Raw genomic sequence first — 18444 nt, forward strand, 5'->3', positions numbered from 1 at the left:
GGGGATGGAAAGCATTGGATGTTGTTATACACTGATGATTTATTGTTGTACGTTGCTAATGGGGAGAATTATGGACCTGCAGGGGAAATTCCATGCATTTTCTGGGTATAAATTGAATGTGGGGAAAAGTGAAGTTTCCCCGGCGAATGCCCTGGGGAAAGTGTGAACCTTGGTGCCTTGCCATTCAAGGTGGCCAGGGTAAGGTTTTGGTATTTGGGGATTTAGGTGGCCCTTAAATGGGCAACTATGCAGAAATGAAATCTGACCCGTCTGTTAGAGGGGGTCAAAGGAGATTTGAAAAGGTGGTATGCCCTGCCGCTATCTCTGGCGGGGAGGGTACAGACCGTGAAAATGAATGTATTGCCCAGATTTTGATTGTTATTCCACTCTCTCCCAATATTCCTTCCCAAGGCATTTTTCCGGTGGGTGAATATATTGATTTCTGAATTTGTTTAGGCAGTCAAGACGCTGAGAATTAGTTGGGCCTTTTTGAAGAGGGGGAAGAGAGTTTGTGAGCTGGCGCCCCCAAACCTGTTGCATTATTTTGGGGCAGCAAATGCTGAGAAAGTGAGAAGATGGTGGGGAGAGGAGTGTCAGAACGAGTGCAGGTGGATGAGCTTAGTGAAGGAATAGAGCGGGTAAATGACCAGTTTGTAGAGGGTAAGTTTGCGAGGTTGGAGGAATTGCGGGAGAAGTTCAAGTTGCTGAGAGAGAATGAATTTAGATATTTGACAGACTTTGCACGGAAAGAGTTGCCTATGTTTACTCAGTTACCAGAGTATACGTTGTTAGGAAAACTGTTGGGTCCAGCTGAGGGGGGGTAAGGGAGGCTCAGGGATATCTATGGGTGGTTGGAGGGAGTGAAGGAGAAGGTGCTAATGGGAGGGATTAAGCGGACGCGGGAGGAAGAGCTGGGGTCGAGTTGGAGGTGGGGAACCTGGAGTGAAATAATGCATTGGATTAACTCAACCTCCACTTGTGTGAGGATGGGCCTTATACAGTTCAAAGTGGTACACAGAGTCCATATGACACGGACTTGGATGAGTGGGTTTTCCCCGGGCGTGGAGGATGTATGCGAGAGGTGCAGGAGGGGGCCGGTAAACCATGCTCATATGTTCTGGGGTATAGAAAGCTGGAGGGTTTCTGGGAGACGACTTGGTCTGGGATAGTGGGAGTCAGGATGACGCCGTGCCTTGTGGTGATTTTTGGGATGTCAGACTTGACGAGGCTGCTGGAGCGGAAGGGGGCCCATGTTCTGGCCTTCGCCTCTGATTGTCTGCCGACGAATTTTACTGAATTGGTGGTCAGCATTGCCGCTGGGGGCCATGGTGGTTGGGGAATCTAAACAAATTCTTAAGTCTGGAAAAGATTAAGTTTGCCCTTAGGGGGTTGGAAGATGGGTTTTACCCATGGTGGAGGCCTTTTCTGTCCATGTTTGAGGGCATGTTTGTTACCAGTGGGGAAGGAGGGTTGGGTTTAGGGGTGGAAACGAGAGGAAATTGACAAACTGTGTGTTCCATGTTTATTTTGAGGTGTTATTTCCTGTTTGTATCTGATTGCATTTGAAATAAAATATATTTCTTTAAAACAAATCTGGTAAGTTGATTCCTGTGAACAGATCACATTTAGCCGTCCTTTGCTCCATGTGGCAAATTTCAACTGTAAACCCTGTTACCCTGTAAGCATCATTGGAATCCAATAAAGTTATAACCACATAACTCATTACCGCATTAAAAACTCTCAATGACCTAAACAATTACTTATAAATCACTTGGGTTATTTACAGCAAGGGAACTGAGCGTTGTAATTAGGACATAGACTGTGAGTAAACTCTTCCCTAAACTGCAATTAGTAATCCAAAAAGCTATCACTTGTTAAATTAGGGAGAAATTAATGTTGGTTGAATTATCTTTGTAAAAGCCCCCCAAAATGCCTAAAAAGCTAATTTTGATGCATAGATGAAAAGAAGCAGCCTTGCAATCATGCTAAAAAAATCCTTAATGTGTTTTTGTAATTAAATTTTTTTAAGTTGAGCAGAAATTAATCTTTGACATTGAGTAAGTGATTTTCAAATAGTTCCCAAATGCATTAGAAGTGATATTGGGACTTCCGGGTGCGGCGATGACCAGCTAAGCCGCACGTTTCGGCAGCTCCCTGTGAAACGGACTTTTGGGCTCTTGATAGGAGCCCCAACGGCAATTTTGACGGCTAAAAACACTGTGCGGTAAACCAGAAGGGAATCCACCCTGGATACGGATGGAAAAAGGAGGAGAGAGTGGCCAGATTGCAGTGGATCCTTTAGAACAGCGGCAAGGAAGGCAAGCAAAAACCAAGATGGCGTCGGAAGGTGGCAGTTTAATATGGGGCCCTGAACAACAAGAGTTCTTGAAATGCTGTGTGGAAGAGATCAAAAAGGAAATGAAGAAAGAGCTGTTGGCCCCGATACTACAGGCGATCGAAGGGCTAAAGGAGGAACAAAAGACCCAGGAGCGGGAGCTTCGGGTCGTGAAGGCAAAGGCAGCCGAGAATGAGGACGATATACAGGGCCTGGTGGTGAAGACGGAGACGCAGGAGGCACATCAGAAACGATGTGTGGAAAGGTTGGAGGCACTGGAAAACAACGCAAGGAGGAACAACCTGAGGATTCTTGGTCTTCCTGAAGGTGTGGAGGGAGCGGACGTCGGGGCATATGTGAGCACGATGCTGCACTCGTTAATGGGAGCGGAGGCCCCGGCGGGTCCGTTGGAGGTGGAGGGAGCATACCGAGTGATGGCGTGAGGACCGAGAGCAGGAGAAATTCCCAGAGCCATAGTGGTGAGATTCCTCCGTTTTAAGGATAGAGAAATGGTCCTTAGATGGTCGAAGAAAACTCGGAGCAGTAAATGGGAGAACGCGGTGATCCGCGTTTATCAAGACTGGAGTGCGGAGGTGGCGAGAAGGAGGGCGAGCTTTAATCGGGCCAAGGCGGTGCTTCATAAAAAGAAGATAAAATTTGGAATGCTGCAACCAGCAAGACTGTGGGTCACATATCGAGGAAGGCACCACTACTTTGAGACGGCGGATGAAGCGTGGACTTTTATTGCGGAAGAAAAACTGGAATGAGCGGGTTATTAAAAAGAACGTTCGAACAAAGTGGTGGGGCGAATGTGGGGGGCAAAGAGGGGTTTTATGTACTAATCCTGCGATGTGATAACTTTTCTCTCTCCCACAGGTGGTGATGGGGGGAGGAGGGGAGGTGGAGGAGATGGGGCGTTGGCCATTGGGGGCGGGGCCGAGGGAGAAGCGCGGGCTTGGTTCCCGCGCTATGATAATCATGGCGGGAATAGAGAAGCAGGAAGGAGGGGGCGTCGCACGGTGCGAGCCAAGGTCACGGGGGGAAGCCGAGGTCAGCCAGAGTTTGCTGACTTCTGGGAGCAACATGGGGGGAGTAATTACGCTAGCGGGGGATCTAGCGGGGGGGGTGGGAGGGGGGAATTACTGGGTTGCTGCTGCTGGGGAGAGGGGGGAGCTGGTATGGGAGAGGATGGGCGGGGGGGCACCGCCTGGGGGAGATACAGCTGCGTGGGAACCGGGTGAGGAGCTGGAAAAAGGTGATGGCTAATCGACAAGGGGGGGGGGGGTAGGAAGCCCCCCAACTCGGCTGATCACGTGGAACGTGAGAGGGCTGAACGGGCCGATAAAGAGGGCACGGGTACTCGCACACCTTAAGAAACTTAAGGCAGATGTGGTTATGTTACAGGAAACGCACCTGAAACTGATAGACCAGGTTAGGCTACGCAAAGGATGGGTGGGGCAGGTGTTCCATTCGGGGCTAGATGCGAAAAACAGGGGGGTGGCTATATTAGTGGGGAAGCGGGTAATGTTCGAGGCAAAGACTATAGTGGCGGATAACGGGGGCAGATACGTGATGGTGAGTGGCAAACTACAGGGGGAGACAGTGGTTTTGGTAAACGTATATGCCCCGAACTGGGATGATGCCAATTTTATGAGGCGGATGCTAGGACGCATTCCGGACCTAGAGATGGGAAAGCTGATAATGGGGGGAGATTTTAATACGGTGTTGGAACCAGGGCTGGATAGGTCGAAGTCCAGGACTGGAAGGAGGCCGGCAGCAGCCAAGGTACTTAAAGATTTTATGGAGCAGATGGGAGGTGTAGACCCGTGGAGATTGAGCAGACCTAGGAGTAAGGAGTTCTCGTTTTTCTCCTATGTCCATAAAGTCTACTCGCGAATAGACTTTTTTGTGCTGGGTAGGGCATTGATCCCGAAGGTGAGGGGAACGGAGTATACGGCTATAGCCATTTCGGATCACGCTCCACACTGGGTGGACTTGGAGATAGGGGAGGAAACAGGAGGGCGCCCACCCTGGAGAATGGACATGGGACTAATGGCAGATGAGGGTGTGTGTCTAAGGGTGAGGGGGTGCATTGAAAAGTACTTGGAACTCAATGATAATGGGGAGGTGCAGGTGGGAGTGGTCTGGGAGGCGTTGAAGGCGGTGGTTAGAGGGGAGCTGATATCAATAAGGGCACATAAAGGGAAGCAGGAGAGTAAGGAACGGGAGCGGTTGCTGCAAGAACTTTTGAGGGTGGACAGACAATATGCGGAAGCACCGGAGGAGGGACTGTACAGGGAAAGGAAAAGGCTACATGTAGAATTTGACTTGCTGACTACAGGCACTGCAGAGGCACAATGGAGGAAGGCACAGGGTGTACAGTACGAATATGGAGAGAAGGCGAGCAGGTTGCTGGCACACCAATTGAGGAAAAGGGGAGCAGCGAGGGAAATAGGGGGAGTGAGGGATGAGGAAGGAGAGATGGAGCGGGGAGCGGAGAGAGTGAATGGAGTGTTCAAGACATTTTATAAAAAATTATATGAAGCTCAACCCCCGGATGGGAGGGAGAGAATGATGGGCTTCTTGGATCGGCTGGAATTTCCCAAGGTGGAAGAGCAGGAAAGAGTGGGAATGGGAGCACAGATCGAGGTAGAAGAAGTGGCGAAAGGAATTAGGAGCATGCAGGCGGGAAAGGCCCCGGGACCGGATGGATTCCCAGTCGAATTCTATAGAAAATATGTGGACTTGCTCGCCCCGGTACTGATGAGGACCTTTAATGAGGCAAAGGAAAGGGGACAACTGCCCCCGACTATGTCTGAAGCAACGATATCGCTTCTCTTAAAGAAGGAAAAGGACCCGCTACAATGCGGGTCCTATAGACCTATTTCCCTCCTAAATGTAGATGCCAAGGTCCTGGCCAAGGTAATGGCAATGAGAATAGAGGAATGTGTCCCGGGGGTGGTCCACGAGGACCAAACTGGGTTTGTGAAGGGCAGACAGCTGAATATGAATATACGGAGGTTGTTAGGGGTAATGATGATGGCCCCACCAGAGGGAGAAACGGAGATAGTAGTGGCGATGGATGCCGAGAAAGCATTTGATAGAGTGGAGTGGGATTATTTGTGGGAGGTGTTGAGGAGATTTGGCTTTGGAGAGGGGTATGTTAGATGGGTGCAGCTGTTGTATAGGGCCCCAGTGGCGAGCGTGGTCACGAATGGACGGGAATCTGCATATTTTCGGCTCCATAGAGGGACAAGGCAGGGATGCCCTCTGTCCCCATTATTGTTTGCACTGGCGATTGAGCCCCTGGCGATAGCGTTGAGGGGTTCCAAGAAGTGGAGGGGAGTACTTAGGGGAGGAGAAGAGCACCGGGTATCTTTGTATGCGGACGATTTGCTACTATACGTGGCGGACCCGGCGGAGGGGATGCCAGAAATAATGCAGATACTTGGGGAGTTTGGGGATTTTTCAGGGTATAAATTGAACATGGGGAAAAGTGAGTTGTTTGTGGTGCATCCAGGGGAGCAGAGTAGAGAAATAGAGGGCCTACCGTTGAGGAAGGTAACAAGGGACTTTCGTTACCTGGGGATCCAGATAGCTAAGAATTGGGGCACATTGCATAGGTTAAATTTAACGCGGTTGGTGGAACAGATGGAGGAGGATTTCAAGAGTTGGGATATGGTATCCCTGTCAATGGCAGGGAGGGTGCAGGCGGTTAAGATGGTGGTCCTCCCGAGATTCCTCTTTGTGTTTCAGTGCCTCCCGGTGGTGATCACGAAGGCTTTTTTTAAAAGGATTGAAAAGAGCATCATGGGTTTTGTGTGGGCCGGGAAGACCCCGAGAGTGAGGAAGGGATTCTTACAGCGTAGCAGGGATAGGGGGGTGCTGGCACTACCGAGCCTAAGTGAGTATTATTGGGCCGCTAATATTTCAATGGTGAGTAAGTGGATGGGAGAGGAGGAGGGAGCGGCGTGGAAGAGATTAGAGAGGGCGTCCTGTAGGGGGACTAGCCTACAGGCTATGGTGACAGCCCCATTGCCGTTCTCACCGAGGAACTACACCACAAGCCCGGTGGTGGTGGCTACACTGAAGATTTGGGGACAGTGGAGACGGCATAGGGGAAAGACTGGAGCCTTGGTGGGGTCCCCGATAAGAAACAACCATAGGTTTGCCCCGGGGGGAATGGATGGGGGATATGGAATGTGGCAAAGAGCAGGAATAACGCAACTGAAAGATCTGTTTGTGGATGGGAAGTTTGCGAGTCTGGGAGCGCTGACTGAGAAATATGGGTTGCCCCAAGGGAATGCATTCAGGTATATGCAACTGAGGGCTTTTGCGAGGCAACAGGTGAGGGAATTCCCGCAGCTCCCGACACAAGAGGTGCAGGACAGAGTGATCTCAAAGACATGGGTGGGGGATGGTAAGGTGTCAGATATATATAGGGAAATGAGGGACGAAGGGGAGACTATGGTAGATGAACTAAAAGGGAAATGGGAAGAAGAGCTGGGGGAGGAGATCGAGGAGGGGCTGTGGGCAGATGCCCTAAGCAGGGTAAACTCGTCGACCTCGTGTGCCAGGCTAAGCCTGATTCAATTTAAGGTATTACACAGGGCACATATGATTGGAGCACGGCTCAGTAAATTTTTTGGGGTGGAGGATAGGTGTGCGAGGTGCTCGAGAAGCCCAGCGAATCATACCCATATGTTTTGGTCATGCCCGGCACTACAGAGGTTTTGGATGGGGGTGACAAAGGTGCTTTCAAAAGTAGTAGGAGTCCGGGTCGAACCAAGCTGGGGGTTGGCTATATTTGGGGTTGCACAAGAGCCGGCAGTGCAGGAGGCGAGAGAGGCCCATGTTTTGGCCTTTGCGTCCCTAGTAGCCCGGCGCAGGATATTGCTAATGTGGAAAGAAGCCAAGCCCCCGGGGGTGGAGACCTGGATAAATGACATGGCGGGGTTTATAAAGCTAGAGCGGATTAAGTTCGTCCTAAGGGGGTCGGCTCAAGGGTTCACCAGGCGGTGGCAACCGTTCGTCGAATACCTCGCAGAAAGATAGACGGAATGAGAAAAAGAAGGCAGCAGCAGCAGCCCAGGATCGGGGGGAGGGGGGGAGGGGGGGGGGGGGGGGGGAGGAGGAACCAGAAGGACTCTCAGGGTTGTTAATATATACTGTATAGTATGTATAGGTCGTTGCTACAGATAATTATATATTGGACTGTTAAATTATATTTTTGGAGAGTGTTACTTGTGACAAGGCAGTTGCCAATTAGGGCTAGTTTTCATTTTTGTTATTTATTATTTATTCTTTTTTTTTTGTTTGTTTATAAAATAGGTCATTGTTATTTGTGTTGTTATAATATTGTGTAAAGGATGCACAATGTACTGTGTTGGTTGACCAAAAATTTTCAATAAAATATTTAATTAAAAAAAAAGAAGTGATATCGGCAGTTTTGCCCAGCTCCACCAAGTGAGAGTCACTTACAAATGTAATTAAGTGAAACGGAATATCAATTTGCTATCTGAGAAGTCACGTTTGTAAAAGTCTCAGGTTGAGGATGGCCAAGGAGCATTCTCCAGTAGGTTTTTGTGGTTGATTTAAAAGAAAAACAGCAGAGCGATTTAGCTGTGTAGATAGGCAATTTAAGATCATCTGGGTAACTGATGCACGATTATCCTACCACTGTCCAGTGTGAAACATGGAGATAGACAGTCTAGAAACTCCATAATCTTTAGTTGTTGGCCCACCCTTAAACAATGAGGTGTGTGAATTCCACAGAGGGATGGGAAGTACTCTCACCCATGTCCATAATGCATTAGGTATTTTTCAGTGATTGGTATTGTATGTAGTCCAAATGCCGAAAGTTACATGATGTGCTGCAGTCAGCTTGTTCATGTCTCATTTTTAAAAGTTTTGACTGAAGTTCATATGACATGCCTGTACGGGGCATGGCAGTATAGTAATATTGGTGTAATTTGTGAATAGCTTATTATAACAACTTTAGGACAAAAATATGTTTTACAAATCTAAATTTAGTTTGGATGAACACTTTTTTTGCTTCCTCTCAAATAAATAATAATAATCGCTTATTGTCACAAGCAGGCTTCAACGAAGTTACTGTGAAAAGCCCCTAGTCGCCACATTCCGGCGTCTGTTCGGGGAGGCCGGTACGGGAATAGGCTCAAATTAAAAATTCAATTAGTCATGGCAAGATTTATTTTTCCTGTCCCCGAATATTCTAGATACAACAGTACAATAGTGCAACTAGCAGTGCTTTTTTGTTTTAAAAAAAAAAAGAAAGCTCCTGGATTTTTTCCTGCTCAGAAAAATAATAATCTTTTCTTCCACTCCTTAGAATCCTATATCTATGGGTTATATGTAACACAGTTGTAAGCAGTAAGATAGCTTAGCCAGCTTCAAAAGTTTAGCTAACTTTTTCTATTGAGACAATTGATCATATGTGACAGATGACAATGATGAATTATTAATATATGAATGCCATTGAAAAGTATGGTTTCTTCAAAGTGTTTTACAGAGGGTATTCTGTATTGTTGAGAAGCTAAAACCCGCATATAGTTAATGTTGTAACATGTTAACTGCTGCTGTTTTATTTATTTTATTTAAAGTGGCTAAAGCTGCTGACCCCATTGATGTGTTGCCTCCGATTTTTCTATTTCAAATATAAATGGTTTCTCATTATTGTCTCTGGAATTTCAAAAGAATATTGTTTAAAACTTGAGGAACTCCTTTGTTGTATGTGCATGCTGAATGATTCCACCACTTTTACTATTGTCCAGATCTTCCTTTGGTTGTATTCTGGTAGTACCCTGGATTATGCACTCTGTGACCTCACAGAAATCCTAATGCAGGGACAGCGTGCAATTTGCCTGGGACATTTCAGCTCCCGTTGGGCATTTGCCCTGCATCTGGAACCCTCCAAAGCTCTAATTTAAAATGGAGAGATGTTTCAATTTACTGAGCAGAACAGTTACTGAGGAAATGTTAGAAGGACTTAGGACCAGTTCTAACTCTTGGGTAACTATACTACTGATGCACTCGATCCCTCTGCATATTCTTCCCTGATCCGGCTATTACCATCCGGACCAGACCCCCAAATTTGCTAGGCTACCGGGAAAAAAACCAATATTTTATTATTTAATTTTTAAGACTGAGGAAAGGATAAATCGTTCCAGGACTGACTCCTCGCATAAGTAAGGATAGAGTGTATTAAAGTATTAAAACAAATGGTATTAACCGCTCAGAATATATAGCTTACGATTACCAGTTAAACAATAGTTAACAATAAAACTTTAACTCCTAACTACTGCCTTCTTTATCTCCAATCAAGCAAAAGCCACTTTTAAATATTTTTTTTTAGAAAATATTTTATTGAAGCATTTGTAATTTTCACAGTTTTAACAATTTAACATTTCTTAAACAACCGAGTGGGCCGACACACATATTAAAATAACATACCCTACTACCCCCCCCCTCCCTATTTCCTATATTAAGTTCCCTGTCCTTATCTTACACTACCATGCCTCCCATTTTCTCCCCCCCCCCCCCTTCTCCTCCCCCTCCCCCCCCCCCCCCCCCCCCCCCCCCTCCTTCCTTTACTGGTGACATTCAATTTTCCTTAAAGAAGTCGATGAACGGCTGTCACCTCTGGGTGAAACCCTGGGTTGAACCTCTCAAGGCGAACTTAATTTTTTCCAGACTGAGAAACCCTGTCCTGTTGCTAACCCACACTCCTGACTTTGGAGGCTCCGAGTCCGTCCATCCCAGCAAAATTTGTCTCCGGGCCACCAGGGAGGAGATGGCCAGGACATTGGCCTCCCTCCTCCCGGGCCCCTGGATCTTCCGATACCCCAAATATTACCATTTCTGGACTCGGAGTCACCCTCCCTTCCAGGACCTCTGACAACATGTCCGCAAATCCCTGCCAAAATCCTCTCCGCTTCGGACACGCCCAGAACATATGCATATGATTCGCTGGGGTTCCCCCGCAGCCTCCGCACCTACCCTCCACTTCCTCAAAAAACCTACTCATCCAGGCCACAGTCATGTGAGCCCTATAAACCACCTTGAACTGGATCAGGCTATGCCTGGCACACAACGAGGATGAATTCACTCTCCTCAAGACCTTTTCCCATATTCCGACTTCCAACTCCCCTCCCAACTCTTCCTCCTACTTCCTCTTCACCTCCCCGATTGGGACCCTTTCCCACGCCATCAATTCCTTGTATATCTCCGAGGCCTTCCCCTTCCCAACTCCAGTTTATCCTGTAGTCCCCTCGGGGAGGCGAGGAAAGCTTGGAACCTGCCTCTGAACAAAGTCACGTACCTGCAGGTGCTGAAATCCGTTCCCACCCGGAAACTCAACTCCTCCTCTAATGCCTCCAGGCTCGAGAAACCCTCCTCAATGAAGAGATCCCCAAATCTCTCAATCCCTGCCCGCTGTCACCTCCTAAAGCCCCCAACTAGCACCCCCCCCCACCCCCCTCCCTGGAGCAAAACCATGATTATCACAAATCGGTGACCACACTGATGCCCCCTCCAATTCCATGTGCTGTCTCCCACACCATCAAGGCTGCCACCACCACCGGGCTTGTGGAGTACCGAGCCGGCGAGAAAGGCAAGGGCGCCGTTAGTAAAGCCTCCAAGCTCGTGTCCTTCCAAGATGCCGCCTCTACTCGCTCTCAAACCGACCCCGACCCTACTACCCACTTATTGACCATCGATATGTTGGCCGCCTAGTAATAGTTAATAAAGCTCGGGAGGGCCAAGCCTCCCTCCCCGCGGCCCCGTTCCAGGAGCACCTTCTTCACCCTCGTGGTTTTACCAGCCCACACAAAACCCGAGATCACCGCATTCATTGTCCTAAAAAGGCCTTCGGGACAAATATCGGGAGACATTGAAAAAAGAACAGCAGCCTCGGGAGGACTGTCATCTTCACCGTGTGCACCCTCCCCGCCAGTGTCAGCGGGAGCATGTCCCACCTGCGGAAATCCCTTTTCATCTGATCGACCGCTCTACCCAAATTTAACTTGTGAAGCTGCCCCCAATCCTTCGCCACCTAAATCCCCAGATACCTGAAACTCCTCCCACCACTTTAAAAGGCAACTCCCTCAATCTCCTTTCCTGCCCCTGTGCCTGAATCACAAACACCTCGCTCTTTCCCATATTTAGCTTGTAGCCTGAAAACCGCCAAATTCTTCCAGTGCCTCCATAATTCTACCCATCACCCCCAACTCGTCTGTGATATAAAGGAGTAAATCATCCGCATAGAGCAAGACCCTATGCTCCATCCCCCCCTCTCACTATCCCCCGCCAGGCATTCGATGACCTAAGGGCCATTGCCAAGGGCTCTATGGCCAGGGTTGTGAATCTTTGGAATTCTTTACCCCAGAGATTTGACCTTGCTCCATCATTGAATATATGAAAGGCTGAAGTAGACAGTTTTTTCGACTCTTGAGAATTAACGGATAAGGCGGAGCAGTTTTGATGGGCCATATGATCTACTCCTGCTCTTATTTTTTGTGACCACAGTCTGCACACTTAGTGCTGTTTTCATTCAGGAACTACATTCATAAATCGGGTTTGAAATTGTAGTAATATTACTGATTTACATATGTAATCGGCCACTTAAATACTGTGGCTTCAAGAGCCGGCCAGAGGGTGTAAATCCTGTGGTGAGTAACTTACTCCCCAAAGCCTATCCACGATCTGTAACTCAAGTCAGGAGTGTGATCAAATACTCTCCACTTGCCTGGATGAGTGAAACACCAACATACTCAAGAAGCTTGACATCCATGTAGTCCGTGTAACCAGCACTCCATCTGTCACCTTAAACAATGGATCAAAAAGGTACCTCACCACCACCATCTTCTCAAGAGCAATTGGAAATGGAAAATGAATGCTGACCTTGTTAGCAATGCCCACATCCCATGACTGCAATGTGCCCAAACCAGTATGCCCATTGGAATGAACCTGGTACAGAATGAGCCCACAGATCCATTTACTGATTATCTAGTTCCTGGACTGTGACCCTTAATGTTGACCTTCCCCTTCCTTCTGTCACTCGCATCTCTTTTATCTTGCCCATCTTTTATACAACACATACTTGTAGCACCATGGATTAAATTGTCTTTAGCTACCAGCAAACCTGTGACCCAATTACTTTCAAATGCACATTAGAATAAACTTTGGTCTGAAGACCATGCAATGTGGCGAAAAAAGCATTTTTTTTTTTTTTTTTAGAAAATGGTGTATGTTCAAAACAATTGAAAGTATGTCACCTCGCTGTTACTTAAAATCTATAGGTTTAGTTAAAATAAAATTGGGATAACTGGTATCTTTTGTAAGATATATGAATTTCCAAAATCAAGTTTCTGGGCCTCATTGTGGGTGTACTGTAATAAAATAGTATATTTGTTATACTGCTGGACTTGTAATCCAGAGGCCTCTTCTGACGATCCAGAGACACAAGTTCAAATCCCATCATGGCAGCTGGGAAATTTAAATTGTTATTTTTTTTAGTTTTAAAAACATTTTTTAGAGTACCCAATTCATTTTTTCCAATTAAGGGGCAATTTAGCGTGTTCAATCCACCTACCTTGCACATCTTTGGGTCGTGGGGGCGAAACCCACGCAAACACGGGGAGAATGTGCAAACTCCACACGGACAGTGACCCAGAGTCGGGATCGAACCTGGGACCTCGGCGCCGTGAGACTGCAGTGCTACCACTGCGTCACCGTGCTGCTCTTTAAATTCAGTTATAAAATCTGGAATGAAAAGCCAGTATCTGTAACAGTATCCATGAAAAGACCAGATTGTCATCAAAATTAACCTGGTTCATTGACTTCCTTCAGAGAAGGAAACCTGCGATCTTTGCTCATCTGGCCAATTTGTTAATCCTAAATTAAATGCTGGAAAAACTCAGTCGGTCCGACAGGATCTGTGGAGAGAGAAACAGAGTTAATGTTTCAAGTCCGTGTGACACTTCAGAGCTCTGAAGAAGAGCCATACGGACTCAAAACATTTACTCTGTTTCTCTCTCCCCCAATGCTACCAGACCTGCTCGGCTTTTCCAGCACTTTCTGTTATTTCAAATTTCCAGCATCTGCAGTATTTTGCTTTGATGTCAATAACAACCCCACTGTAAGGTGCAGTGTACCAAGCTACAACAGCAAAATGTAATCAATACCGCCCAGATTGCAGACATTCAAGAGGATGGCGGCCTGCACCTTCTCAAAGGCAGATAAAGAATGGGTAATAAATGCAGGCCTTGCCAGCAATCCCATAATTGAATTAATAAGAAACCTTGTGTGCATCATTATTCCACGAACCAAAACTGAAGCAAAATAATGATTTATTAGAAATGTATGTACAGAAATGCCGTATGATCTGGAAGCAGTTACAGTTCTAGCAAGCTAAACTAGCCTTAATGATAACAGCCAGGTATTATTTTTATACTGAAGCTGGTATGTCAATGCCCCGGGGCCGGATGGGTTCCCGCTGGAGGTTTATAGGAAGTTTGTAGACCTGTTAGCCCTGTTGCTGGTAAGGACCTTCAATGAAGCAAGGGAGGGGGGACCCTGCCCCCGGCAATGTCGGAGGCGACGATCTCTTTGATCTGGAAGCGGGATAAGGACCCACTGCAATGTGGGTCGTATGGACCGATCTCGCTCCTTAACGTAAATGCTAAGTTGCTGGCAAAAATGTTGGCTACGAGGATTGAGGACTGTGTCCCGGGGGTGATTCACGAGGACCAGACGGGATTCGTAAAGGGTAGGCAGCTAAACACCAATGTGCGAAGGCTCCTAAATGTGATAATGATGCCATCGGTGGAGGGAGAGGCGGAGATAGTGGCAGCCGTGGACGCGGAGAAGGCCTTTGACCGAGTAGAGTGGGAGTATCTCTGGGAAGTGTTGAGGAGGTTTGGGTTCGGGGGAGGGTTTATTAGTTGGGTCAAGCTCCTGTATAGAGCCCCGGTGGCGAGTGTGGTCACGAACTGGCGGAGGTCGGAGTATTTCCGGCTGTATCGAGGGACGAGGCAGGGGTGCCCCCTGTCCTCTCTGCTGTTTGCATTGGCAATTGAACCTTTGGCCATGGCGTTAAGGGAGTTGGGGAAATGGAAGGGGGTGGTCCGAGGGGGAGAGGAACATCGAGTATCGCTGTACGCAAACGACCTGTTGCTGTATGTGGCGGATCCAGTGGAGGGGATGGTTGAGGTCATGCAGATCCTAAGGGGGTTTGGAGATTTTTCGGGCTATAAGCTCAACGTGGGAAAGATTGAGCTCTTTGTGGTGCATCCTGGGGATCAGGGAAGAGGGATAGATGACCTACCGTTGAGGAGGGCGGAAAGGAGCTTTCGATACTTGGGGATTCAGGTAGCTAGGAGCTGGGGGGCACTGCACAAACTTAATTTGACGCGGCTGGTGGAACAGATGGAGGAGGATTTTAAAAGGTGGGACATGTTGCCACTCTCGCTGGCGGGCAGGGTACAGTCGATTAAAATAGTGGTCCTCCCAAGGTTTCTTTTTGTGTTCCAGTGCCTTCCAATCGTGATCACCGAGGCCTTTTTTAAGAGGGTAGGCAGGAGCATCATGAGTTGTGTGTGGGCGAGCAAGACCCCGAGGGTAAGGAGGGGGTTCCTGGAGCGTAGCAGGGATAAAGGAGGGTTGGCGTTGCCGAATTTGGGTGGCTACTACTGGGCAGCCAACGTGGTGATGATCCGTAACTGGGTGATGGAGGGAGAGGGGGCGGCGTGTAAGAGGTTGGAGATGGCGTCCTGCAAAGGAACGAGCCTGGGGGCGCTGGTGACGGCACCGCTGCCGCTCTCGCCGACAAGGTACACCACGAGCCCGGTGGTGGCGGCAACGCTAAAGATCTGGGGGCAATGGAGACGACACTGGAGCGTTGGGAGCCTCGGTGTGGACCCCGATTAGGGATAACCATCGGTTTGTCCCAGGAAGGATGGACAGGGGGTTTCAGAGCTGGCATCGGGCAGGGATTAGAAGAATGGGGGACCTGTTCATCGATGGGACGTTTGCGAGCTGAGGGGCACTGGAGGAGAAATTTGCACTACCCCTGGGAAATGCCTTCAGGTACATGCAAGTGAGGAAATTCCCGCTGCTCCCGGCACAGGGGATTCAAGACAAGATGATTTGGGGCTTATGGGTCGGGGAGGGCAAGGTGTCGGCGATATACCAGGAGATGAAAGAAGAGGGGGAGGCTTTGGTAGAAGAACTAAAAGGTAAATGGGAAGAGGAGCTAGGGGAGGAGATTGAGGAGGGGCTGTGGGCTAATGCCCTAAGTAGGGTCAATTCCTCTTCCTCGTGTGCCAGGCTTAGCCTGATACAGTTTAAGGTAGTGCACAGAGCGCATATGACTGGGGCGAGGCTGCGTGGGTTCTTTGGGGTGGAGGACAGATGTGGGAGGTGCTCAGGATGTCCGGCGAACCATGTCCATATATTTTGGTCATGTCTGGCACTGTAGGGGTTCTGGAGGGGAGTTGCGGGAATAGTATCTAAGGTGGTGAAAGTCCGGGTCAAGCCAAGCTGGGGGCTAGCACTATTTGGAGTAGTGGACGAGACTGGAGTGCAGGAGGCGAAAGAGGCCGGTATTCTGGCCTTTGCGTCCCTAGTAGCCCAGCGAAGGATCTTGTTAATGTGGAAAGAGGCAAAGCCCCCCAGCGTGGAGGCAGGGTTTATCAAGTTGGAGAGGATAAAGTTTGCCTTGAGAGGGTCTGCGCAGGGGTTCTACAGGCGGTGGCAACCGTTCCTAGACTATCTCGCGGAGCGTTAGATGAAGGTCGGACAGCAGCAACAGCAACCCGGGGGGGGTGGGGGGGGGGGGGGGTTTCTGGGGGGCATTTGAGCAAGAAAACACATGAACGATCCGGAAAACTGACATGTACGGGAGGAATCCAATGTACAAAGTTCTGTATCATATTGACTTGCCATGTTCATGTCTTGCTATGCGAGCATTCTTTCTTTGTTGTTTCGGGGGGGGGTTTGTTTGTATGGTTGAAAATTTTGTTTAAAAACTCGTAATAAACATTAAAAAAAAAAAATTACCTATCCTTTGTTTAATCCTTCAGCCACAAGAAGGATATCTCATGGTGCAACAGTGTCAGTACTTGGGATGGGCTGCTCGCAGGGAAGTAGCTGCCTCAAAGAGATCATTTCTGAAGTTAATTCTTCAGGTTGATAAGTGGCAAGAAGAATGTGATGAAGGAGAAGGACGCACTATTATTCACTGCCTGTAAGTAATGTCATCAAGCTACTCCTTGTATATTGCGTCGCACAGTTTTCAGTATTTACAGCTACTGCTAACACTGCATTTGTTTACTCTGCACTGTATAGCTCAAGGTAGATGTAATGATTTCCTTTTTTGGGGGCGCGATTCAATGGAAAGGTTTCTAAGTGTCATTTGTGGCATGTGTTGCTGAGAGTTTCCAGAACCGGCGAGTTCCTCACTGCTATCTATCGACACTTGGTCACTTTTTGGCCCTGGGGAGTTCCCCCCGGTTTAGCCCACACTTAGAATGATTTTCATTACTGGGGACCTGAACTCTGAGATCAGGCTGCCATTTTGAAAGGGTGCCCCGGTTGCTAAGTGAGCTTGTCGGTCCGCTACTTTCCCTCCCCCACCCATGGGAAATGTTAACCCCCACACAATTAGGCATTACCCGACACACATTGAGGATATCCCACTATGGGGTCCCTGGAGGCCCCCCTCAAGAACAACCCCCCACACCCCCTTCCAGGACCCCCACCTGTCACCATCGCCCCCCCCCCCCCCCAAACCTCCCAAAGGCAGCTATTTTACCTGCCCTGCATCTCCGCCTCACTCTTCATACCCACCCCTCCATGCCCTCCCTCCACCCTCCTTTCAATGGTATGGGCCCCTCTGGCCCTGACCCTTGGCACTGGCACCCTTGCACTGCCACCTGGTAGTGCTCCTGCCAGCTTAGCTGTGCCACCGGGACACCTCGGCATTGCCATGGTGGCAGTGTCAAGGTGCCCGCGTTCCAGGGGGCGGGCCGGGGGCCACTGTGCCCTATCCCTGACCACCAAGGGGCCTCTGGTGGCCTTGGAGACTCCCCAGGTGCAGTTCCCCCTGGTCCATGTGTGGACCTGTACTGAATGACACCCAGCTGCGGCCTCGCTGCGGAAGCCAGTAGATCCTGGGAGATCATTAGATACCAGGTAAGTAGGTCATTAAGACCTTAGGCGAGCACGACTTGATCCCGCCCATTGTGGGAGGGTTCCTGATCCGACGCCTCGCAGGACTTGGGTAGATCCCGTGAGGCGTTGTGGCTGATGGAAAGCTCACAGGAGGCTTCACTCGGGATCTACCGGCCACATCGCGCTCCCATGGGTGCGCAACGTGACCAATAGATCGTGCCCTTTGTGTCCAGCTCTGCTTTGATTCAGTGTGGGGGACAGGGATAATTTAATTCAGCAGTGGGCAAACAAAAAATAAAGCATCAGAGGCAGCAACTCCATGTCAGTATCGCTTCTGTCAAAGGAACAATTGCTAAAAACGTTGCAGGAAATTTAGATGAGGAATCTGCAAATGGTGCTACAAGCACTGGTGCGACAATAAAGAAAAATAGTTCTCCAGAGTGGAAATACTGTTTGTAACTAAGAAAATTATAAAAATCTTTAAAGTGCAGGAGCGTATTCATTTGTTAAATATTCTTCAGATTTGATGTATCATTTATTTTACTGAGAAAGCAAGTATCATTCTTGTACCTTTCAAAAATATTTAAAACATCTCAAATTTGGTAAAGCAAAAATGACGTATCTATAAAATTAGGTCAAAAATTCATGGGAAGTTAGTATATATTAAAATTTGTTTTAACATATTTCAGAAATGGAGGAGGACGCAGTGGCATGTTCTGTGCCATTAACATCATATGTGAAATGGTCAAAAGACAAAATGTGGTTGATGTTTTCCATGGAGTAAAGACACTTCGCAACAACAAGCCAAATATGGTGGAAACCTTGGTGAGAAATTGTTTGAATAAAATAAATTTTCCTCTCAATTCTCCTCATAGCCAACAAAATAGGTGAATTGTACATATTAGGCAAATGTTTGC

General features: G+C 48.2%; 1 protein-coding gene across 3 annotated transcripts in view; it reads left to right on the plus strand.

The window, feature by feature from the left end:
- ptprk (protein tyrosine phosphatase receptor type K) overlaps positions 1-18444 on the plus strand; it is an 877717-nt gene that overhangs the window by 846515 nt on the left and 12758 nt on the right. For all 3 annotated transcript variants that reach the window (XM_072499228.1, XM_072499225.1, XM_072499226.1), the window contains 2 exons: positions 16438-16601; positions 18217-18352. In XM_072499228.1, the coding sequence (XP_072355329.1) occupies positions 16438-16601; positions 18217-18352 (300 nt within the window). The remainder of the gene's footprint in view (positions 1-16437; positions 16602-18216; positions 18353-18444) is intronic.

This window comes from Scyliorhinus torazame, chromosome 4 (genome assembly GCF_047496885.1).
Source record: "Scyliorhinus torazame isolate Kashiwa2021f chromosome 4, sScyTor2.1, whole genome shotgun sequence".
NCBI lineage: Eukaryota > Metazoa > Chordata > Chondrichthyes > Carcharhiniformes > Scyliorhinidae > Scyliorhinus > Scyliorhinus torazame.